Genomic DNA, 24,390 nt, shown 5'->3' with positions numbered 1-24,390 from the left:
TTTCTCATTCTCCCATCAGCTATTTGGCTATCAGGAGACTCTCTGAGATCTTGTGAACAAGTGTATTCTCTGTCAAGTGACTATTCCAAAATGGTATCACCGATTTTAAAATATGAATCACGTGATTTTAACGTCAGTCTTACACCACCCATATGTCCAAATTATGCTCTGCCTTGTCCTGCTCTCCTTCCTTCCTGGGTATTCTTTTGTCTCCCCAGCAGACTGCAAGCATCTTCAGAACAGAGGCTGTGATGTCTCTCTCTGTCCCCCATGGCACCCACTGGGCAAAAAAATTCTTGCCAATTGACTTAAAACCACAATTTTGGGAAAACCTAATTTTGGGTTATACTTGGATGTGTTCTCTGAAAGTCCACAATTACCCTGCACCAATATGAGCGCAAACTCAAGAGGAAGGAGCCTGCACAAAGGAGTAAAATCTGAAGAGGACAAGAAGCAGAGAACACCATTTCTCGGCCCTTCTCCAGAGGAGATGAGTGTCTTCTCCAGGGAATGGTGTCTGGGTGGATCCCCTGGGCAGCAAATGGTGTATAATCTCAGGGCACTCATCTCCTCCAGGTTCCCAGACTCAAGGAGAGAAGAAAACCCTCTTAAAAGGATGAAAAGAGAAACACATTTTCTGTGTTATCCAATCTGGGTACTGTCCCTTAACCCCTGACTGCTCGGTGAGAAACATTTCCCAAGGTTTGGGGCCATCATTCCATTTCCTGCTCAAAGCACAAAAATGTCCATTTCATTTACCAGTCCCCAGAGGGATGCTGGAATGCCCAGTGGATTCGTGTCACCCTATAAATTAAAAGTTTCAGGGAAGTGCAGATTCTTTGGGGACGAAATTAGAAATTTTTCCACTTCCCTGGTTCAAGCCATTTAAAGACATCCTCGCTCATCTGACCATCCCATGTCTACGGAGGCACAGTGAGCAAGTTTATTCTCAGGCTGCCTAGCAATAATAATGATCAGCCTTCACGGAGGAAATACTCTAGTTCCTTATTTATTTTCCAGATCGTGGGTTGGCAGACAACACCTATTTTTGTAAAATATATATATATTAGAAAATGGCCTACCATCAGTTTACCTATTGTTTATGGTGCTTTCCTACTTCTTGGGCAGAGTTGAGCATAGTAACGGACAGCATATGGCCCTCAACGCCTAAGATATTTACTATCTGGCCCTTTAAGAGAAAAAGTTGAGCACCCCCTATTCTAGATGGTGAGTGCAATCTTGGCAGGTCGTTCATCATGTATCTAAGCGCATTCAATAAAACCAATATCAAGAATAACGATGGTAATAAAACCAGGTAGCAACTACTCTTGATTGAGCATTTACTATGTCCCAAGCGATGTACTAAGGATTTTACGTCGGTTATGTGATTTAATCGCCAACGTTTTAAGGAGGAAATATTATATTTCCCATTATACAGATAAAGAAACTGAGGGCCAAAGAGGTTAAGGGTCTCGTGCAAGATCACAAAGCTCATCAGTGGCAGGGCTGGGCCTCCCACCCAGGCTCTCTGATGCCCTTCCACTATGCCTGGGGGCTAAACAGCATCCGTGGAAGCCGTCATCTGCCATCTGTGGACGGACACAACCGGCAGACACAGGAGACAAAGAATATACAGGGGCGACTGGGTGGCTCAGTCGTTAAGTGTCTGCCTTCGGCTCAGGTCACGATCTCAGGGTCCTGGGATTGAGTCCCGCATCAGGCTCCTTGCTCAGCGGGGAGTCTGCTTCTCCCTCTGCCTCTCCCCCCTGCTCATGCTCTCTCTCTCCGATAAATAAATAAATAAAATCTTAAAAAAAAAAAAAAGACTATGAATACTCAGACCCAAAAGTCAGGGAAGCAGGGAACGGTCATCATGAGATGGTGGGGTCAGAGCCCTCGGTGCTAAGGGAGAGACTCTTTTGAGGTCCAGGTGAGCGTCCTCAGTGGGGAGCAGTATCCCCTGCTCTCAGCCCAGAACAGCAAGCAGAATTCACACACTGCCCTCAGAAGCATTCCTGGGGCACCCGTGGAGGCCACTGAGACCTGCAGGTGCCCCCGAGGGCCTCCTTGGCTCTTGTCTGTACAAATCATGTTCAATGATTTGTCCAATGCTGGTTTCCAGGAGAAGCTGTTCCCTGCTGGCTGAAGTATGGGGGGAGGGAACTGGTAGCATGGAACTACTGCCCCATGCATTTCAGCTCCAGCTGCAGATCGGCCCAGCTGGCTCAGCAAGACAGAAGCCTTGTGGTTACTGGGCCCATCGAAGTGGCTGCCAGGAGGCAGTAACTCTCAGGCATGCTGCCCCTTGGGCTCCGAACTTGGATCCCAGGGGGGCTATAAGAAATGTTTCCAGCTTCACTCACTAGTCTCCCTGTGCTTAGTAGCTGACCCTCCCCACCCTTCTCCTTCTATTCCCAGGGACGTCTGCTGCCCTTGAGCCGCACACCCCTCACTCAACTCTGTTCCTGAGAAATGTCAAGAGCCTTTCCAGGCAGCTGGGGACGGGGATGAGCCAGGCTCTTTCACCAGCAAACTGATTCCTTCAGCGGCACCCCACCCCCAGCCCCCTTAGGCTTCAGAAGCCAGAGGAAACGTCACTGACCTCGGAGCAAGGGCCCGATTGCATCTGACAACGCCAGTTCGCACCCAGAACGGAGCGCGCCTCTCCTTCTTGCTCCCCGGCCCCCAGCCACCCCTCCCCCTTCCTGGCGCCTGCAAACCTCTGGGAGTTACCTTCACGGCCACGAGCATCTTGTCCTTGGTCGGGCTGAGGTTGTAGCACTCGGCCAGGAAGACCTTCCCAAAGGCTCCCTCGCCCAGTTCCCGCTTCAGCACGATGTCCCTCCTCTTAATGTGCTGCACATCTGTAGGAGGGGCAGGGGGGAGAGCAGCCCGTCAGTTCGGGTACCTGTCCTCATTACAGAGGGCAGTGCTGCTTCTGAGCCCGCGGCACGGAGAGGCAGACTCGGCCACGAACCCCGACTCACTCATGAAAACCGGCGTTGCGTTGTGGTGTGAGTCCGACCCAGAACCAAATCAGTCTCGGCTCTGCCCCTGACTCGCCCCTAACCTGTCTACATTACAGCTGCCTCAGCTGGAAAACAAGAGTCCATAGGAGTTAACACACAGGATTCTGGAATAATTAGCTGTAGTTGCTGGACAGCATGGATGCATACGGCAGTCTCAACGGCTATGGGCATCGTGCGGGTTCTGACTCAGTAGGTCTGAGAATCTGCACTTCTAACAAACTCACCGGGGATGCCTGTGTGCCGTGGGCCCAAGGACTGCACTTTGAATAGTGAGGTTTGAATCCCGGCCCCCCCACCTCCTTGCTGGTTTTTTTGAGCTTGGGAAAGGGATTTCATTCCAGAGCCTCAATGTCCTCATCTGTAAAATGGGATTAACATCCATCCATACCTTCCTTGCTGAATTCTTGTGATGATTAAATGAGAGAGCCCACTTGAAGACTTTGGCCCAGCGCCTGGGACAATCCAACGACACACACGCACACACACACAGATGCACACACAGACACACACGGGCTCTTGTGATACAAGAGTAGCTGTAACAGTCCTAGCACAGGGTCTGGTTTGTGGTGGAGACGACTAAGTGGGAGCTAAAATTATCTGGAGGGAGCCTCTACTTGACAAATCCCGCTCCTCTGAAAGACCACTGAGACCATGAAAGCCAAGTCCAGAGAGCGCCCCGGAACCACGGTCTATGCAGAGAAGGGCTGCCACCACCTCAGCAAGCCTATTAAAGTCCGTCTGCCGGGAAGAGGCAAGGATGTGACCTCAGCCGTCCCCCTCCCCTCCCCATTTGGAAAGATTGCTATCGGAGGAATAGTACAAGCGGTGGGCTGGTGATGAAAGGAACAAGCCTGGAGATGCTCACTGACCTCGCCATTATTGTGCAACGGGCAGACGCCCACCGCCCACCTGTAGGAACGTTACGAAGAGCGTCGCAGAGCCGGGAAAGGGGACTGTCTCACAGGACCTTGTCAAAAACTGAAGACGGAGGACCGTGGCCGGCCGGCCGTCCCCGTGAGCGAGGAGACAGGCGACAGGAACAGACAGGTGTGGCTGCAAGGCTTTGGCGTTTGGGTTGGCTTGGGAATTCCTTCCAGAATAGTCTCTATAAATCTTTTATTTGTTTGTTTGTTTGTTTTTTCTATCAGAGTTCATGGTCTCCCCACCATGTCCCAGATGACCTATCGGGGAGGATCTGTGGGAGGAAGCATTTGCAGACCCTTTTTCCCTCCTCCCCAGCAAGACAGACCTGTAGGCTCCCAGCGTTGCTCCCAGGCTGCTCCTCATGGGCCATGTGACAGCCAGCTGGTGGCCACACACAGCAGGGCTTCGCCCAGTCTTTACAACAAGCGAATTAAACATCGGTTGCCTTCTCTACACCCTGTGTCACTATTTCTTAGCCTCTGAAGAACGGGATTTGTTGGCCTTGAAGGGGAAGGCTAGAGAGTCTCCCACTGAGAGAAAATGGGAGGTCAGGACCTCTCGGGGGAGGCCATCTGCTCTTCACTGCATAATCATTCCCAGGTGACCAGTAATGACGCACGGGGTCCTACAAGGTGAGCGTCCTGGCGCGGCCGTGGAGCGCAGATGGGCTGAGAAGGCAGCCTTATGAGGCCAAGTCCCCACCTCTGAACACGCAGGGACTGGAGAGGAATGAGAAGTCAAGGGCACCCGGATCCAGACCTGGGTCCTCCACACAGTATGGGCTGGGGCACCTCACAAAACATCTTAGGACTCAATTTCCTTGTCTGTAAAATGGGTGTGGGAGGATAATACAAGTTCTACTTACCTACTACATGAGCCGTTTATGTGAAGGTTTGTAATTCCTCAAGTCTTCTAAAACGTCAGCGTGTTTTGGTGTTTGCATCATTGTGGATATTATTTTACAAGAAAGGGAAACAAGGGCCAAGTCAGAAGTCCACCCCTGGGGGCTGAAATGGGACTGGAATCCAGAGCATCAGGACATGCCAGAGTAGCCAAACCACAAGGGGACAAGCCTCCTTTGGCCCTAGACCCCACCCCAACACCAGTCTCCCTCAGCACTGGAAGAGGGCAGTGTCATTCTCAAACTTGAGCTGCAATAGAATCATCTAGAAGGCTTGTTAAAACACATTGCTGGGCCCTTCTCCCAGAGATTCCCATTCACTAGGTCCAGGTTAGGGCCTGAGAACTGCCTTTCTAGCAAGTTCCCAAGTGACGCTGATACTGCCGATCTGGGCACCCCACTTTGAGAACCACTGGAACAGGATGGACATTGGTAGGGGAGGAATTAGCCAGCTCTTAACAGACAGTCCCATGCCCACAGATGTTTTATTCATTTCTCGCCACCTGAAGGCCTGCAATCCTAGACTTACTGGGGGCTCCTCTCCCGACCTAGCTGCATGGCCTAGGCTGAGTCAAGGTCCCTCTCAGGGCCTCAACTGCTCATCCACACGATGAAGATCATGTCTCTCTCACCTTCTTATGTTCTGGACACATCCCCACAAAGGCAAAGCAACAGTATATAAATTCCTGGATCCCTCAGTCCAACTCTGGGCTGAGAAACCTCACCAGCCCCCTGAGCTCTCTCATTCTCAGCTGCCATGACAGCCGAATGAGGACAGAGGGACAGAGGAATTCCATGGAGAGCCTGCTCTCAGCCTGCTGAATAGACGCCGGGCTAGGGCCACGTCTTAGAGCCCACTAGCTCCCCTCCCTCCCTCAGCAGTAAGAATCACAGGCCCAGAAAGGTTCAGACAAGTCAAGTGGAGGCAGCAAACAGGGAGCCACTTCTCATACCTCCCTCCGTACCCCAGGGCTTGAGAGCCTTGAATGCAGCAGTGGGGGCACAGGGGACTACGTTACCAGGAACTTTGCTGCTCTCTGCAAGCACAAAGAAGAAGCCTCCGATGGACCAAAGTGTCTTCCCCAAATTTGCACAGGGATCCTCTTCAGAGACTTGGAAACACCCAGTGGCTCAGAATAAAATAGGCCTGGCTCACCCTAGTTGTCTTCAGGGAGAAGTATTTTGAGAGCAATACCTGAGCTTAGTCCACAAAGAGGGCAGTGAGATCTAGAAAGGGCGGTGGGAGGGATGGAAAATAAATATAGATTCCATTCCACCATAAATCCTCCCCCAGGAGAGAACATCCCGCCGGTCATGGGGATGAGAAGCTCAGCAAATGGGGGGCTTCAGTGGAGAGAGGCTGGGTGTGGGCCAAACACATTAAGGCGAGTCACTTCCATGTGGACAGCCCCATGTACCAACAAGACTCTAGCCTCCCAAACACCATCTGAGCAGCTGCTTATCCCCGAACCTAAGTAGGAAGAAGCAGGGCAAAGGGAAGTGAATCTGTGACCAATCCTTCCCCTTGGTCAACATTCACTTCTGATAACCACGAGAGACAAGGGTTATTGTGCCCCTTTCACAGATGAAAAAATGGAGGCAGGGCTAACTCTCCAAAGTTCACAGGGCCAGAGCATGGCCAAGGAAGGCTTTTCTCCTTTCTATGGCTCCCGAGCTCACGTTCCTTCCATTACTCAGGATGGCCTTTCTTCCGTCCTCCCCTTCCTTGTGGCCACTAAGACCATTCTGTCCACAGAAGGTCACCCCTCCATCTTCCCCTTCTTCCAGCCTTGTCCGACTTCTCTTACCCCACCCCTCCTGGGACGCTATTGCCCAAGGGAAAAGGAAGGAGCACCTTCCCAGAGGCCCCAGGGGAGGGGGGTGGGAGGGGAACAGTGTGGGAGGAAAGGGCGCTGCACAGGCCCTGGGGGACGGCTGGAGTGAGCCATTCTCATTTCTGACGTCCTCTTGTCTATTTGGGCCCCTTTTTGTGCTTATTTTTAGCTCACACAGTGCTGCTCAGAGCTGTCTCTGGTGAAGCCATTTGACCCGCACGCCAAAAAGTGATGGATTCTCCTAGGAGGAGAGGGCATCAATCTCCTTTTACTGCCTGGCTGGCTGGCCCAGCAGAGTCTGGGTCACAGGGCTCAGACGCCGGGACACTGGCAGGGGACGAGGAGGGAGAGGGATTCACAGCCCAGGCCGTGGGAACACCTCCCAGTCTCTAGGAGGAGGGGCAGCTGCAGAGAGCCAGGGGCCAGTGCCCAGGAGGAGTGGTCTTTGGGAGATGACACGGGGCTCCTGGGACTTTCTATCCTGACTCTTCCCTAGCCCCTTCCTTCGACACAGCCCCCACTTGGGCTCTGCCAGAGGAAGCCCTCCGTAGGGTTTCTCTTTCCTGCAGGACAACTGGTTCCTCAGACAAAACAGAATGAGGATTTCTGTTTCAGTTACTGCTCCATGAATTTTCCTCTGTACCGAGGACCAAGATAATTATACCCCATGTATGGGATTCACTTCTGCAAGGTCTTGCAGGGCTGGAGCGAGCTTGACCTAGGGCAGAATCACTAATCCAAGGAGGTCGCAGCCACCTCCATACAGAAGACCTCCGAGCCCGCAGAGCTCAGTGGGCAGGCTGTGGTCATCCCCCTCGTCCTCCCCGTGTTCACCTGAACTGCCTCGCCCAGTGCCTTCTGTGACCTGCACAGGCCCGCGGGACAGACATGGCTGGAGACGTACCGGCCAGAAACTGCTCCGTGCTGCTGACCGGGCAGGAAGAGGAAGCATAAAACCCACAAGAAACGGGGTGGCTGAGAAATGGAAGGACTGGGGAAAAGAGACAGGTCTGTATTTGAACCCTGACCCTGCAGCTCACTGCCGTATCCACCCTCGGGCCATAGTTCCTTATCTGTAGAATGGGTACGTGACTATCTACCCAGCAGAGTTGTCAGGAGGACAGATGCACGCTTTCCGGATACTAGAGGTCATCGGGACTCTCCGACACATAATGGACATTAAATACAAGTGTGTTCCTTCCCTTCTATAGGATTTTTATTTTACCCGAGAGCTCAGTCTACTGTAAACCAAAGAGTGACTTGGAAAGAAACCTGAAGAGGGGTCGAGATATTCTCCTGCAATAAATGGCTGAGGCTGCTCCAGGGGCGGGGGGAGCCAGCGCCGACTCGAGAGGGAGGGCTCCCGGCAGCCTGTCCAAGCTGCCACCGAGATGTCCAACCTCCTCCCTCTACAGAGTCCAAAACAGTTTGCAGGAGGAGGTTGGACAGACAGTGGAATAAAGACATCGAAGGCAGAGACAGCCACCTACTAAAGATCACTATTGATTAGGAGGAAGAGACCCCAACAAGCAGATGTCCCAGGGTTGGTGGTTATAAATAATGGTGGTCCTGACTCTGCTATGTGCCAGGCAGCAAAGTCGGTGCCCCAAAGCCGGCATGCTCCCTCAGTCAGACCCAGGATGTCCTCACAGAAGTCCACGGGCCCCCTCCGTGCTTTGGCTGACAATTGTCATAGGAGGCCAGGCACGCCGGCAGCACAGAGACCATCCCTCCCTGAGGGCTGTTCTCCTAAGGGACTCAGAAGCAGGCCCTCCCAGCACCCCTCAGGGCTGGCCGGGTGCTCTCTTAGCTGAGGCCTGATGGGCTCTCCTGGCCAGCCTGCCTTCCCTGCTCGCCCGGCCTGCTGTCCTACCCAGCGCCTAACTCGGTCCCAGCCTCATTGTGGAGACATCTCCCAGCACCTCCGTCTTACCCTGTGCTCGTCTCTTTGAGCTTCTTGTTATCCCCTGATGCCCTTGTTAATAATACAGATAAGTCCCATCGAGAGGGCACATCCCCGGAGCCAGGCACCGTGCTAAGTGCTCAGCACGCCTCGTCTCCTTTGTCCTCACAGCTGTCTTAAACACAACGTGCTGCCGAAGTTCAAGGTGACGAAGCAATTTGCTCAAGGTCACCCAGCAGTGAGAGGTGGCCCTCAGACTCTAGAGTCTAGGCAGGCTGAGCCACCCTGCCCCCCGTCACTCAAGACAGCCCCCTAGCCTCTGCCCCTCCCACCCCCAGGGAGGGCACTGCTTTTGGAACTGGCAACAGCACCCGGTGGAAACCAATCATATCTATAAGGATGGGGAGAGAATCATTTCCGACGGAACCCATTCCTGCCACCGTGGGTCGTCACCCCCCAAGCTCAACAGGAGCAGCAAGGACGGCTTCTGGAAATGAGGATGGCACCAGAAGGTACAAATGCAAGGCCCCGATGCCTCACAGAACAAGAGAGGGTCTCCCCAGCCTTGGGGCTCTCACATTACGAGGAGAGTCCTATGTGCTAGGAGGGGGAGAGTCTTGGCAGGAAAGTGGGGGGAAGAGGGAACAAGAGAAGAAGGAAGGATCTCGGAGAAGTGTGTGTTTTCTTTGCACTAGCCAGACCCGAGGGTCTCGGGCTGCCAAAAATGCTCAGAAGAAAACATCAATTCAATACCACACATTTAATTACACATGAAATGGAATGTCTTTAAAAGGAAGAATAACATTCCCAGAGCTCCAACTGTGGGTGTTTGAAGTGGCAGGAGGGAGACAGAGGGCCAGCTCTGCGTCTTGGAGGGGGAAGGAGACTGCCGAGAGAGGGCAGGACTCCTGCTTTTGCTAGAGGTAGGAATTTCTGCCTGCCCTTCGAGACGCACCCTCCTCCCTGCTCCTCACGGCCCCAGCGGCTGCATCTGGCCTCTGGCCAACAGGTGGCAGGGCGACTAGAACTAATTTCCCCTCGGGTATTGCCCAAGAGCAGAAGCAGGTAAGCCCTGGCCAGCTGTGGCCTGCAGCCGACCCGGTCAGTCCTCCCCGTGGACGGAGGAGCGGAGCGTGGCTGGCCCATCCCAGTAAACCTCTCTTGCAAAGCAATCCCTGCATGATTCGCGGGCAAGGAAAACAAGAGGACCTCCTGAGTTCACATCAAGGATCTTTCTAAGAGAAGACCTTTCAGAGGCTGGAGAGCCAACCGAGGAATGTGGCAGAATTGTTCATGGAGGTCTGGAATTTAGCATGTGCCCCCCGTTACTCACCAAATGGGGGGTAACAATGGTAGGGAAAAGGACTCCACTGTCTGCAGCCGTGGCTGTCCCAGGGTGAGGCTGACTCAGGACTGTCAGAACCTGAGGTGGCTGCTGGCCAGTCTGGGTCCCATCCCAAGGCTCCTCTAGCTGGATTGGGGCTCCCCTGCCCAGTTCGAGGGCTTGGCAAAGGGGGCTGGCAGGTGCTCAAGTCGGAGACCCACGCATGATGTGTGTTGTTAAGTCCATACACTGGGCCCCGGCACAGGGCACAGCACGCAGCTGGTCCTCACTAAATATTCGACAAGTGAACGAAGGGATGAGAACACCCTCTGAATCACTGCTAGGGACTTGAGCGAGAAGAACACTACAGAGAGGGAGGAAGAAGGGAGGCTGAGGGAGCAGTAAAAAGAAAGGGAAGATGAGTGAGAATGGGAAAGGATCCAGAAAGTTCCGAAGAGCAGCCTTATTTATGTCCTGGCTCCAAGACTGGCCCCAGGAACCAGGACCACATTGAAGCAGGACAGTTCTGAGACCCACATCCTGAGCCTCCCTCCAGCACCCCGTCTTCTTAGCAGAAAGCATCTGTGATCTCCTGTGACAAAGCTCAACACACACCAGGTCTCACCTCGGGGGCATGTGTGCGCCCCAAGGCTAGGGGTAACGGGCTAGGACTCCAAGACGCCGTGTTCCCACTGAGATGAATAAATAAATAAGACACCCTGCTGTTTCTGGAAGCGGTGGAGAGAGGATCAGCAGAGGACTGTCTGTTCTGGGGTGATTTCCAGCTCACGTTTCCCAACACGAGAAGTTCAGAGAGTGAGAGGGAAGTTCAGATGTGTCCCCGCCCCCAGGTGCTACCCCTTGGAGCTCGACCCAGGAGCTCGGGCACTTACCGACACCCGGGGCCTCCCTCACCCACCCTGCCTTCTGTACCTACTTCCTTCATCTACAGGTCTCGTTGGCCCTTCCCACGGTGACAAGACCCCTCTGGCTGTCATTAAGCATTGACTTCCCAAGCCGAGAGTAAAGAGCAAAAGAACTCCCCAAGGAAAGCATCTGGAATTGAGCTGCTAGGTGCTGAAAGATGAAGCTCAGGCTCCAACTGGAAATCGGTCCCTCCAGCAACTTGCCTGGCTTCCCATTCTCTCCCCTCTCCTCTGGCCTGGATGTTTTCTTTCCAACTTGACGGTGACAAACTCTCGCTCCAAATGCCCATACAAGGGGCTCGTTCTGCATCTCGGTCTCCCCAGAGGCCCTTCGACAGCAGCTCCCAGGGGATGCTGCTTTGTCCTCTCAACCCTGGCATCTAACTCTGTACCCCAAGTCCCTCCTGGGACACTATGGCTTTTCACCAGCAAACACAGAGCAGAATGTGCTCAAGGGTGTACCTTCCAGCTGTGCAGCTCGAAGCCAAGACACAGATGGCCTGGCACCATGGAGTTGTGAGGATGCACCTTCACATAGACAACTTGAGGTCAGGAAACAGAAATGCCTAGGAGAACTACCAGGTGAACCAGAGGAGGACCAGGGGGCCAGTCACCCACTCACGGAATGTGCCGTCGGACTTGAAGACTACCAGCTCCCTTAGGTCCAGTAGGAAACCGAACCCCTTCAGGCAGGAGGGGGAGGAATGGGTATTTTAAGGTTCGTACAGGCAGAGGCAACAATATATCCAAATGCACAAAAACAAATTCAAAAAGAACAAGAAAGGGACGAGAAGGGGGCCTTCTTGTAAATAAGCACAAGTATGGAGAGCCAGAACATAGCTTTGGGATGAGGCACAACCGGGTAGGAATTCACGTTCAACAATACATCTTAGGGGACAGACCTGGGCAATTTTCTAAGCGGGGCTCAAGCTTCAATGTTTTCATGAGTGAAATTAAGAAAATACCCCACCCATTGTCATGAGGGTTCAGTGAAACTCTGCATGTATAGTAACCTGTCTGAAGGGTATAAATATGTATAATAATGGCTACAAAGCTTCACAAAGGAACGTGCCCATGTCTTCCTCCCACTTGCTCCCTACTTAAACCTTCCATGATCTTCTCTGGTTACTTAATCTCTCTGATCCTTAATTTCCTCACCTGTAAAATGGAGATAGCAAAAAAAAAAAAAAAAAAAAAAAAAAAAAAAAGTGCCTATTGCATGACTTTGTGGTATTTTTAAATGACACAGGTGTTGAATGCTTAGAACAACGCATTAGCCCAATAGCATCAGTGTCTCCAGGGGGGTCTCTGGTATGCTATTTGAGAACTCTGCTAACCTGGCCCAAATCCCCAGGCGTTTTCCCTCATAAATTCCCTGCATAAATACATAAAATAGGTCTGACAGATGGAGGGGCTGCTCGTTCACTGTCCTCTGAGCTCCCTTCATGGGTTCATGCTGGTGTGTTTTTACCCACACCATTCTTCCATCTGGTTACCCTTCTCCAGCTTCCACTAGGAGAAATCAGCCCATGCCCCAAGAGCAACTCTGATCCCACGTTCTCCATAAGATCTCCTCCCAATCTTCTTCAAGATCTCATTGTCCCCCCCAGCCTGTCTATGCCTAGTGCAGAAACAGATGTCCTGGGACCCCCTCTGCCTACTTTGCTTTTCCCCTACATAAACTCAGCTCACCCCAGGTAGTTCACAGAAAACAAGCTCAGCATACATTTGCTACCTCACGGGAGAGAGCGAATGACATTAGCAAAGGCCACTGAGAGACTTGTTTGCAATATACGCTGGGTATATTGAGACACAGAACCCTGGGTTATTTGCAGGCACAGGCCCAGCCCTTAGATCTCCCACATTCACCAGCTGCCAAAGGGGGCTGTTGTCTTGTGGCCTGAAGAAGTGTGTTTGCTCTCCTTCTTTCTTCCAGCAAGAAACTCAATGAAGAGTTTAGTTTAGACAACCCTAGGAAATGAGCACGTAACCCAGTTGAGGACATGGGACCCTGTCTTAGGATCCTGGGAGGCCTTTCTTTAGGAAGGGTCAACTCCAATTCTGCCTGAAGCAGGAGGTAGAGCTCAGCCACCAGAGAGAGGGGGAGCTGGGGTTCTCATGGGAAGGGAAGGCAGGACACCCAGACTTGGGAATTTAGAAATGCATATCCCCTTATGGGGCCCTCGGGGTCTTTCAAGAAAGATTCATCTTTCCTCCAAGCAGGGCTGAGACTCAGGAAATAATTGGGATCTTCTAGGACATACCTATGCAGGAGACTCCTCTCAGGTGGCTCTGGGCCCCCTGCTTCCTGTCTTCCCCCAGCCACACTGGTGGGGGGGCTTGTGGTGACAAACCTCACCTGCTAATCCCCACATCCTCCCCCTGCCCGGGAGGCTGACAGCTCCCGCAGTGCTCCCAGCTCAGCTCAGCACCCACACGCTTCCTTCCTAGCCCCCCCAACACAGAATGCTCCTTGCTGCTGGCTCAACACAAGCCCAACCCAGGATTCCTGGCCAGACCTCCCTTCACCTGACCACACCTGTTCTACCAGACTGCTGGAGAGCCCTGAAGCCCACCTCCAGAGACAGAGGAGGCTGTTGGGGGCCTGGGGAGTCAGCGGCTGGGCCCCTTCCAAGGGGATGTTCCCATTTCCAGTTCCCACTCCCAGAGCTGAGGCATCTGCCAGGCACCTCCCTCTCTCCAAGCCTCCTGCTCTGGTCCTCCCTCTCTTCAGCCTTGTCCCTGATGGGTTCAAGGTCAGAGGCCAGAGCCCCTGGGTCCCCGCCATGCAGGCCCTTGGCGTGGGCAGCCTGAGCTGGGCGCAGCCAGCAGATTCGTTCCGCACGGCCTCCGCCATCCCGGATCCGAGCCTCCCCTGCCACAGCCCGCGCGCTCTGCCAGGTGTTTCCCCATATCCTCTGAGCTGACTTCCAAGAGTTCCCCCACACCAGATGTTCAACGCGCCGGCCGGTGGTTTCCTGGCCTGTCTCCTGAACCTCTCCCTACCCTGTAATTCCACCAAAAACAAAACAAAACAAAGAAAAAGTTGGAATCAGTGGAAGGCTTGGTGGCCCACCTGACCCTGGAATCCCTCCATGGGCTTGGTGGCTCCAACTAGGTCTATCCGAGTTCCTCAAGCTCCAAGCTGCTTCTAGGGCAGAAATAACATCATCAGCCACACTTACATGGTGCCTCGGATCAGAAGATCATTCTTTCTGGTTCTTTTGGTGCCAAAAGAAATGGAGCCACGTAGACATTTGGGCTTTGGAAGATCCCAGAAATTGGGGGTCAAATGGCTGTTAGGACCAATGTCAGTAGGAAACCAGGAGGGAAGAAGTCTTCATTGGACATCATTAGATCCATGCTGCTGACACGTGGCCAGCTCTCATTGTTGGGTCTGGACACTCTTAGGTAGTCTCCAAAACACCAAGATGGGGGTTCTAGGGCATGAGCCTCAGGAATCCACATAGAACATACTCAGGAGCCCGGAAAGAAGCCATGCTCCCATCCCCTGCTGGGGGACCCCAGCCCCCTCTTCCACTGGCCTTGGGGACCTCCCTCCTCTCATTTTTCAAAAGAGATTGTTGCTTGATGTAGCGACATCAACACACCCTCTGTCCACTGCAGTCATCTTTACCACAGACCACGGCAACCTCCCTCTCCTGACGCTTACCCACCCCTTTCTCCACTCACTCTCTGAGAACAAGCCCTTCCAACCCCCTTGCACGCCTGTCCCCACCGTGTGGGTCCCTGTCCTTCATCACTGGCCCGCACTTCCCGGCTTCCTGCCGCTGTTCTGCTCCTGTCTGACCTTTTCAATATGTGTACTTTCTTTTTCTCTGACATAGATCTTCATTGCTGGCTCCGCAGACAGGTGTGAAAGGCTCACAGCACAAGGCACAAGCGGGGCCCACAGGCCTAGGCCGCCATCCGCCTCCCACCAGCTCTTGGAGAGGCCAGTCCTTGTGCATGGTTCTCTCGACACAGCCTTCCTGGCCCCACAGACTGAAGCCAGAGGAATGAAATGAGATAAGCCGTTTCCCACACCAGCTCTTTTACTCTATAGACTGGCCCTTTTCTTCTGTGTCTCTTGTCTGGGAACTTACCCACTTTCCCATTTTCAGCACAGAAAGTGTAGAAGCTGAATGAACAGGCAGTATGGCCCCCTCCTGGAAATGTGTCTTGTGTCAATTACCCATGGACGTCATCTTGTCTAACTTTTCCATATCTGTGAGATGTGGGATCAAACCTATGTGAATTCCCCAGTTACTCTGGGTCATGCGTTAGGTGGAATGATTTAGGAAATCCAAGTTATAAAATCAGGAAGGAATTAAGTATTTGGATCGAAAGACCAGTCAAGGGAAAAAAAAATGTGATCTGCAACAGAGCAAAACCACTTGATAAATGTCTCATTGAAATGAGAAGACCCCCAAAAAGGTCTCTAGCAGACCAGTGTTTGGTAAGTGGAATTGGCTGCATAGAGTCGTGATTACTAATTTCACATGTGAAAAGCCATGGCATGCTCTCCACCTGGTGTGTGGTCTCTTCTGTTTTACTTTAGTGGATGTTAGAAATAAACAGATTAATAAAGAAAAGCATCTATAAGTGCATGCATAAGTTCCTGATAGCCACGGGGATTTTAGGGGGTCTGAATTGTTTCATAACAATTTTTACTGCTCAAAAACACAATTCCTTGGCCATAGATTTCTCAGGAACGCAGTAGGAAGTATGAACCACAAGACGACCCAGTGTTCTGCCCCCGCGGGCGTGGAAAGAGCAGGGGTGGAGAGGCACTTCTTATGCCAGGATGGTTCAAGGCCCCAGAGTTGGTATCAGACACTTGCAGCTCTGCTGACTAGCTGTGTGATGCTGGGCATCTTACTTAACCTCTCTGAGAGAATATCTGTTCTGATTGTGATTCCCTCTCAGATGTTTGTAAGCAAATGAGATGACATCAGCCTGTAAACCTCTGAGCACAGGGGCAGGCCTCCAGCGAGCGCTAAGACCAAGATTCATTTCTACTCTCTTACTCGAGATTGCTCGTTTGGGCTGCCTCACCAACGCTCACGCACCTCGGCACTTGTAGACACAGAGGCGAGCATCAATTCAAAGGTCTTCCATCCTCTAAGGACACACCTATTGCACCTGTCCACCCAACACGAGAATTTGTCTGCAGAAGCCTCTCTGCCTGCCATTTTCAGCTATAGAAAACTCTGATCGCTCCAGGCTACGGGCCTTCAAATGGGGCCGTTTGCCTGGCTTACAGAGGCTGTTTGTTCTTTACTGCCGACTACAGAGGGTCGGGAGATCTGGGGACATGGCAAGGCACAGAGAAGCTGGAGGGCGACACATGACAAGCTCACGGCAGGTGGGAATCACTTGGAGTAGCTTTTACATTGGCATATGGAGCCTTCAGAGGGGCTGAATAGTACGTTGGCAAGCGAGTGCTCTGTGTCTGGGTCCTGGCTGAGAAAGGCATAGAGAGAGCTGGAAAACGTCCCCCCATGCTGGCCCCCCTAAGGAACCCTTGCTCCAAACCTACCTGCCAGGTACAGCCGTTGGCCCACCCCTGCCCCCAGCATGGTGGGGAAACTGGACAGAGAAGAGGCCAGTTCTACAAAAATTGTCATTTTGACAGTAATGGAAATGGGGGTACCCACCTAGACTCCCCCACTTACTTGCTGAGGGGCCATATACTCATTCACTCTGTAACGTATTCAACAAATGTGCATTGAGTTACAGTGTGTGTCAGGAGCCAGGCTGTGTGCTGGGGGCTCAGTGGGGAACGAGACATTCTCCTGGAGCTCAGTGGTCTAGCGTAGAAGGCAGATGAGTCACGGGCAAATCCGATCCAGCATGATGCACCCTGCGGGGGGAGCCAGAAGAGGACCACGGGGGCACCTGCCAGGTGCCTCTAACTTGGTTTTGAGGCGCCAGGGAGACGGCTGTGGGGGAAAGCAATCTATTCTCACTGAGCCTCAATTTCTTCTCGTATAAATGTGAAAATAAATGTAAAAATGACTTTCACACAACAGTCAGATGGAAAATGTTCTAGTTCTGTCACCCACCAACAACAGCAGTAAAAAATGCCTGGATCACATGTGTCAAGCTCCCGCAGGTACTTACAGACTGAGCCTCTCTGGGTTCTAGTGGAGGGAGGAGGGTGTCGTCTGGAGGAAAGCTGCCCAGGAAAGACGGCCTCACTCTGACCACTACACCTCAGTGATCCGGTTGTGCCTAGAAATTTCAGGTCCCTGAGGCATGACGGGTTTCATGGCCTCCTTAACCGAATGGCTTGGCTCTCTGTGGCCAACACCGCTCAACACAATTTACAGAACCAGACTGCCTGGGATCAGATTCAGTCTACTCCAGTCATTTTGTTCTGTGACCTTGGGAAACTTACTTAACTCTCTGATTCTTGGTTTCTTTATCCATAAATAAATAAATAAACAAACAAACAAATAAATAAATAATTGCCTGCCTCATAGAAGTGTGTTGAGTATAAATGTGTTGGTACGTGTAAAACATGTATGAAAGGACCTAAATCAGCCATCATCATTGAAGGTCAGGTATCGTCACCACCATCTTCATCATCATCATCATCAAGATCTTCATCGTCTTGGTGACCACAATCCCACAGAGGGAACGTTCCAACTGGTGGCACCCTCCCTGTGGGAGGTTGGGCTTGACTCAAACTCCGGCTCCACTGTCACTAGCTGTGTTACCTTTCTGAGCCTTGATTTCCTCATCTGTGAAATGGGCTAATAAGAGCGCTCAGACCATGATATTGTTGTAAGATTAAATGACATCATACATGGAGAGCAGCCTGGACCAATAGGGGCTCTCAGCACAGAGGAAATAAATGTTCACGTCTAATCTAAATGTAGTCACTCTGTCCTCCAGGAGGGGTGACACACTTCATGTAAGTGAGAAATCAATCTTCTTACTGCTTCCTTTGCCTCTCAGAGACCATGAAGGAAGCCAGGAACATGTTAAGCTCCTACTAGTTCTCCATACTACTGGAGGCTAGACAGGAAGTAGATGGCCCATCATTTGGCAAAGCACATGAATTCGTCTGTGTAAATGCAGAAGCAGCTCCCTGCTGAGCAAGGAAGGAACGACATTGTTGTGGACACTGAAGTGTGGTGACTGGATTTCCCTGGGAGGAGAACAGGAGAGAGAAGAAAGGGGAGCCTAGCAGCATGGGGGTGGCCTGTTGGTGGGGCAGCTGGAAGGCTTTTCTGAACAGAAATGTCTAAGATTCAATATTTGCTAATTTGTGTTGCTGGCACATAACATCAAAACTATAGCAAAAGCCACTTCTCTACACACACACTTCACGTAGGTGTGATGTTCTGAGCATAAAACACTTAACAGAAGGCATTTTCACATACTGGGGATGAAGATTCGAAGACCAGTGGTCCATACAGATGCTGAGGCGGCCTGTAAAGTCACCCAACTCAGTGAAAGCAGAGACTGAAGTTCTCATAAGAGCAAGACAATTTCAGCCTCCACATCCCCAGGCATCCTTGGAGACACGGGGTGGAACAGCATATGCGCGGTAGGGCTCCAAGAGTTTCATCTGAAGGATGCTCAGCCATCATCTGGCTTGTGAAATCATCCTCATTGTCCAAATCCCTCCTTACCGTCTCCACATGGGGGTCTAGTGGTCTTTCACACGTGGCACAGCCAAACGAGGAATCTCACTCCTAACCCCTGCACCTGCCCTCCCCAGGGCCTCCCTGTGTATAAATGGCACTCCCATTCACTCAGTGACACAAGCCCCTCACCTACCAGCTTTCCTTGATGGCTCTTTCCCACATGCCACCAATGCCCATCAATAAATCCTGTTGACTGCAGCCTCCAAACATGTCTTAAATCTGTCCCCATCCCCAGGAGATCCACTTCTTCCCATCCCGCCACTGCCATCCCAAGCTGTGATGGCCTCTCATCCGGGCAATGGGCTCCTAACTGAGCGTCCATTCTTCCCCCTGCCCCTCACTCCTGTCCCTCATCCCCCGTTCTGGAACATGGCCAGCCAGCCAGGGTCATCTTTAATAAAAAGCAAAGTAGGAAGCTTCGCATCCCTCTCCTACTTCAAATCTGTGTTTAGAATGAAAGCCAAGCTTGCTCTATCATTGCTTATGGGATCTGATCCTTTCTACCCCCTTGACCTCATCACCCGCCCTCCTCTAGCACCCACTCTCCCCTCCACTCTTCTCCCCCCTGCCCTTCCTTCTCTCCTCACATATTTCAAGCTAGGTGACACCTTAGAGCCTGGACTGCAGCCACTACCTGTCCCAGAATGTCTGCTCTGCAGCCCTTCAACAGAAAAGGGTCACTTCAATGACGGGACGTTGTTTTCATTTTCAGCAATAGCACAACATGATGGCCATTGGAAAATTGTCTCACCGACTTAGTTATCCATCTGCTTCTCATCTGGCCTTCCCAGTGGAAAGGCAGCTCCATGAAAGCTAAGACTCCTTGTGTCTCTCCATCAGAACTGTCCCCCAGCAGCCAAAGCCTATTGGTTAAATAGATGAGTGACTGCCTCAGTGGGTTGTTTTTTTTTTTTTTTTTAAAGATTTTATTTATTTATTTGAGAGAGAATGAGAGAGAGCACATGAGAGAGGGGAGGGTCAGAGGGAGAAGCAGGCTCCCTGCCGAGCAGGGAGCCCGATGCGGGACTCGATCCAGGGACTCCAGGATCATGACCTGAGCCGAAGGCAGTTGCTTAATCAACTGAGCCACCCAGGCGCCCCTCAGTGGGTTTTTTTAATCACTGCTACCTAGGCTCCTGTGACTCTGAAAACACTGAGCGAGGACTAGAGATCCAGGACCAGATGAGGTGGCTGCAGTTTTAGCAGAACTGAATTCTGAAACCCAGGCAGCCATGCTAGTTATTAAACCAGGGCAGGCCCCAGCAGGAGGGCAATCACAGCTCTGAGTTAGTACTGAGCTGAAGACCATGGTCATCTGAGCAGAGATTCCATCAGCAAACTCAAGAATGTCAAAGTTACAGAAAATCAGAACCTCAGGTTCTTCATCTCTCCTGAAATCCCACCTTCTCAACCTGAGGCTCTAAACCCAAGGTCAGGCTCGATCATAGCATTAATTCATGAAACCACTGACACCAACAAACAGGGCCATTTCTTCAACTGGAAAGTCCTCAACTACCTTGTAATTGGGTGGGCTCCATGAACCTTTTCAACGGTAACAGCTAGGAATAGGCAAGGTGCCAGACTCGCTGAATTTCTGCGAGGAAATTGGGGAGGGGGGGAGCATCCTTGTATGGAGCCAGCTTGCTGCCATGTTGAGCTCAAGTTCTCACTTGAGCAAGGTGGGAAAGGATGAAGGACGTTGCCTGCTGTGCTTTCCTCAGCGGCATCCCACTAGGCAAAGGGGGGAGCAGACCCAGAAATCTGGCTCTGATGCAGGCAAAGTCAGGGAAATGGAGATCAGCCAAAACTCACCGTAGTGAAAACAGGTAGTGTTTGCCTCCCTTATGAGATAAAGTTCATCAGTATCTGGGTCCCTTTCCCAAGAAGGCTGACCCAGAACTTCCTTCCAAGGTGACAACAGAAAAACTCCCCCAGTGTAAACCAACTTGGATGACTTTGTTCTGTACCTCGCTAAGGAAACAAAAAATCCCCTCAATGGTCTCTCTTCTGTTTTACTTCCCTCGTTTTTAGCTTTCCCTTTTGTCTTAGATCGAGTTCTTTTTTTCAAACTTTTGTCCTCAGCTTTTCCTATCTACTTTTTGAATGTTGCCCAACTTGTATTTACCTCTGTTTTGTACTGTGGGTCTCTCCTTCCCGCTGACTTCTAACCTACAGGGTAAGGTTTCCCCCATCCTAATAAAAAGCATTCTTTGACCCTACCTACCCCCCCTAGAAACTTCTCACATGCCACCCCTTCATCACCAGACTCTTTGATGGGTCCTTTACTACTTGTGCTGTCTACCATTCTTGAGCTGCCTACGCATTTCTCAAGGCTTTGTCCTCTTACCACCTCACCCCGTGACCCACCTGTTACAGTGTCACAGTGATCTCCTGATGCCCAAATCAAATGGCTTTTCCTTAGTCCTCACTCAACACTGGTGAACCTCAAGTCCTTCACAGTCTGACCAAAGCTTACCTGAGCTCTCTCACCCTTAGCCATCTTACTAAGATGACTTGGGGCGCTCACTTATCTTGTCAGACATGGGTATGATCAGAACTCTGGAATTCTGGAGAGCCCAAACATAGAGATATTTATCACAATGTTGTGTATGATTTCATTGTGCAGAGCCATCTTCCTATGAAGCAGCAACCAGATTTGAATCATCTTTGCAACCCTGATGCATAGCCCCGCCCTCTGCATTAAGTTCCAATCATTCAACCATCTTATTCATTAAATCAATGAACACAATTAAGGTCATGTGTGTGTCACTGAGGCATTAAAAAACCTCAGGTAGTTGTATGGGTAGACTTCCAGGGAGAGTGAAAGCACTCTTTGCTGGGAGATCTTTAGAAAGGAAAGTATGTAATTAATGCCTGAGTTAATAACTTTTGAAAAATGCACAACTATTTATCAAGCACCCACTATGATGAGTCCTGTAGCATGAACAGATTTGCAGAATGGCATGTCAGCTGTACCAGGAATAGAGGAGGGGGAGGGAGAAGTCAGGCAGGCAGGAAGCCAACCAAGGTCAAAGTGGCTGCAGGGGCAGGGCCACTTCCTGGCTGTGCGCTGTGACCCCCTGACGGCCCCTGCTTCCGGAGCTGGGGCAGGTCCTGCCAAGGGCATGGCTAGACAGAGTGAGCAATGAATGGTCACTGGTGTGTTGGTGAGGGCACTGGGCCGCCCTCTGGCCTGGCCATCAGAAGCTAACTCCTGCTCCAACCGCCTGCAACTACCTCTTTTCAATCCCATGCAAGGAGAGGGCAGGGCAGTCTCTCAGAATTCCTTCCCATCCTGTGCTACCCTGGCTTGCAGGAGGATGCCAGCGAGCCTCATATGGTGGGCCACACATGCCTGAGCAGGCATCCAAGGCTGGCATCCACTGTCCCTCCCTCAGCCTGGCAGATAGAAAGGACCAGCACCCAGGGATCCTGGAATAAACATGGCATCTTGGCAGCCGGCTCTGATGGATGACCAATGAACAGCTTGCCTGGGCTGTAGGGTGACACAAACCCTAATTGCACTTGTTGGTTAGACTTCAATGCTCCTCCCAAGCCCAGGTTGTTTTCCTCCCTTTCCTGTTGCTACCAGATCTTGATCTTTAATACCACCCCCTTCTGCTCATGTGCCCCCATAAATTTGTGTGCCTTCTGTCTCACCTGCTGTGCTGTCCACGGACCTTCCCTGTCCCCAGGACCTCATCTCCAGCCCAGGAACTCAGAAGAAGGAAGGGCACATTTCTCCTCCTTGTCAGTTTCTGTCCCATGCCCCTCCCCCACCGAAGGACACTAAGGGCCCTTTTAGAAAAAGAGCAGGAGGCATGTTGGAGGCCCAGCACGGGCTTTGTTGTCACCGCTGAGAGCTGCAAGAGAGAACACATAGCTATCCCTTGACCAAAAAAGCTGCAGGTTTCGATAAGCTCATGATCAATCTCCACCCCTTCCTATTTCCTGGTGCTATTGCCTTGGATTTGCTCCAGCGGGCTGACTTCTCTCCAGTTTGGGCCCCTCCTCTGCCTGGTGCCCGGATCAAAGGGTTGGCTGGAAATGCCTCGCTCTGAACTTGTCTGTGGCCTTCGTACAGCCGCTTTCCATCTCTGCTGTCATGTCCCACTCAGTGTGTTCCCGGGAGGCCACCTGCTTAAAGGCCAGAGCAGGAGGTCAGGATACACGGTTACTGCCTCCCAACCCTCACCCTGACCTTGAGAAAGTCCAGGTGCCGCGCTTGGTTAGTCATCTGTATGACATATGAGATTAGAAGCTTCACTCAGAATCCCATTAACATTTCTGAACTGTGCAGCTCAGAATTCCCAGCCCGAAGATTGGGTAAGGCCCTGACCGGGAGAGTGTTTGGGGGAAGAACATTATGGGAACGTTGGCAGCGTTTTGAAGTCACCTGGGAAAAAGGAACGCCCCCTGCATTCAGCAACTGTGCATCCCGGGATTTGAAGCCATCATGTCTTAGAAGGAGATGGCTTTTCCTATGTCAACTCTCTGTTATAAGAAGACAGCTGTCTGTAAAGATTGTCCACTGGGTACCTGCTTGGGGAACCCCTAGATACCCAGGGGTGTTTGTAAAGATTGTCCGCTGGGTACCTGCTTGGGGAACCCCTAGATACCCAGGGGTGTTTGTCTGTAAAGATTGTCCGCTGGGTACCTGCTTGGGGAACCCCTAGATACCCAGGGGTGTTTGTCTGTAAAGATTGTCCGCTGGGTACCTGCTTGGGGAACCCCTAGATACCCAGGGGTGTTTGTCTGTAAAGATTGTCCACTGGGTACCTACTTGGGGAACCCCTAGATACCCAGGGGTGTTTGTCTGTAAAGATTGTCCGCTGGGTACCTGCTTGGGGAACCCCTAGATACCCAGGGGTGTTTCTTGTGGGCCACAAGGCAGTGATGCCTCTGGTGGGGGCTGCCAGAGCCATCTCCCTCCCCCTCGCTCAGCCTAGCTACCCAAAGTTCTGAAATACCTGGTCTGGTATTCATAAGAATTGAATAATAAAATAATCTGAGTTTCCAAACATAAGGGACAAAAGAAATAAATATGGTATATCCACAAGGGGAAATATTATCCAGCCATTAAAAATCATGCTGTGATCCTCTATTTATTGAGGTTGTGGGGACCCCCATTCTCATACATTACCATGGACAGTACACATTGGTATAACCCCATATAGGTTACATACACAAAACAGACCAGCTAGCCAAGGGGGATATCTGGCCTTGTATTAATATGATATTTAGGTTCAATCATATCTCTAGTTCATATATTTAGGTTCAAACCACTGCAGAAAAATGAGAAAATACTGTGAAGAAATTAAATAAATTTGAATACACTAATACAATGGAATAGTATTTATTTCCAAAGAGAGAATGAGAAAGTTCTCTAAGAGCTTCGAGAAACTGGCAGGGGGATACTAAAAAGTGTGGAATAATATGTATGATATATTGCAAATATGGAGGAAAAACAAGAATGGGTTTCATAGTTGCTTATATATATTTGTTCATATATAATTGGTAAAGACATACTATAACAGTGGTTACCACTGTGGTGATGGTGGTGGTGGTTGGAAGAACCTACAGATGAGGGACAGGTGTAGGAAGGAGAATTCTCACTATATAGATATATAAATAGGTATTGATACATACACATGTTGACATACAGGTGTAAAATAAAATTTATACATATAAACTTTATTGAGGTATTAATTGCTTCAAAATTATTAAGATACATGTATTATTTACCTCAATATTATTGATATATAAATATATATTCATCAGTCATACATCAATACATGTTATTAATACTTCAATAGATGTGTAAATAATAACCCAATAAAGCTTATCTATATAATATAGTAAATATATATGTAAAATAAAAGTATAT

At 50.9% G+C, this 24,390-nt stretch overlaps 1 protein-coding gene across 5 annotated transcripts in view; it reads right to left on the bottom strand.

The window, feature by feature from the left end:
• NTRK3 (neurotrophic receptor tyrosine kinase 3) overlaps nt 1-24,390 on the bottom strand; it is a 399,858-nt gene that overhangs the window by 73,681 nt on the left and 301,787 nt on the right. For all 5 annotated transcript variants that reach the window (XM_078078899.1, XM_078078900.1, XM_078078901.1 and 2 more), the window contains one exon: nt 2,734-2,864. In XM_078078899.1, the coding sequence (XP_077935025.1) occupies nt 2,734-2,864 (131 nt within the window). The remainder of the gene's footprint in view (nt 1-2,733; nt 2,865-24,390) is intronic.

The sequence above is a fragment of the Halichoerus grypus genome, chromosome 8 (assembly GCF_964656455.1).
Source record: "Halichoerus grypus chromosome 8, mHalGry1.hap1.1, whole genome shotgun sequence".
Classification (NCBI taxonomy): Eukaryota; Metazoa; Chordata; class Mammalia; order Carnivora; family Phocidae; genus Halichoerus; species Halichoerus grypus.
Note: the sequence above shows the minus strand (reverse complement) of the source record. Positions and strands in the feature narration are given on the sequence as shown.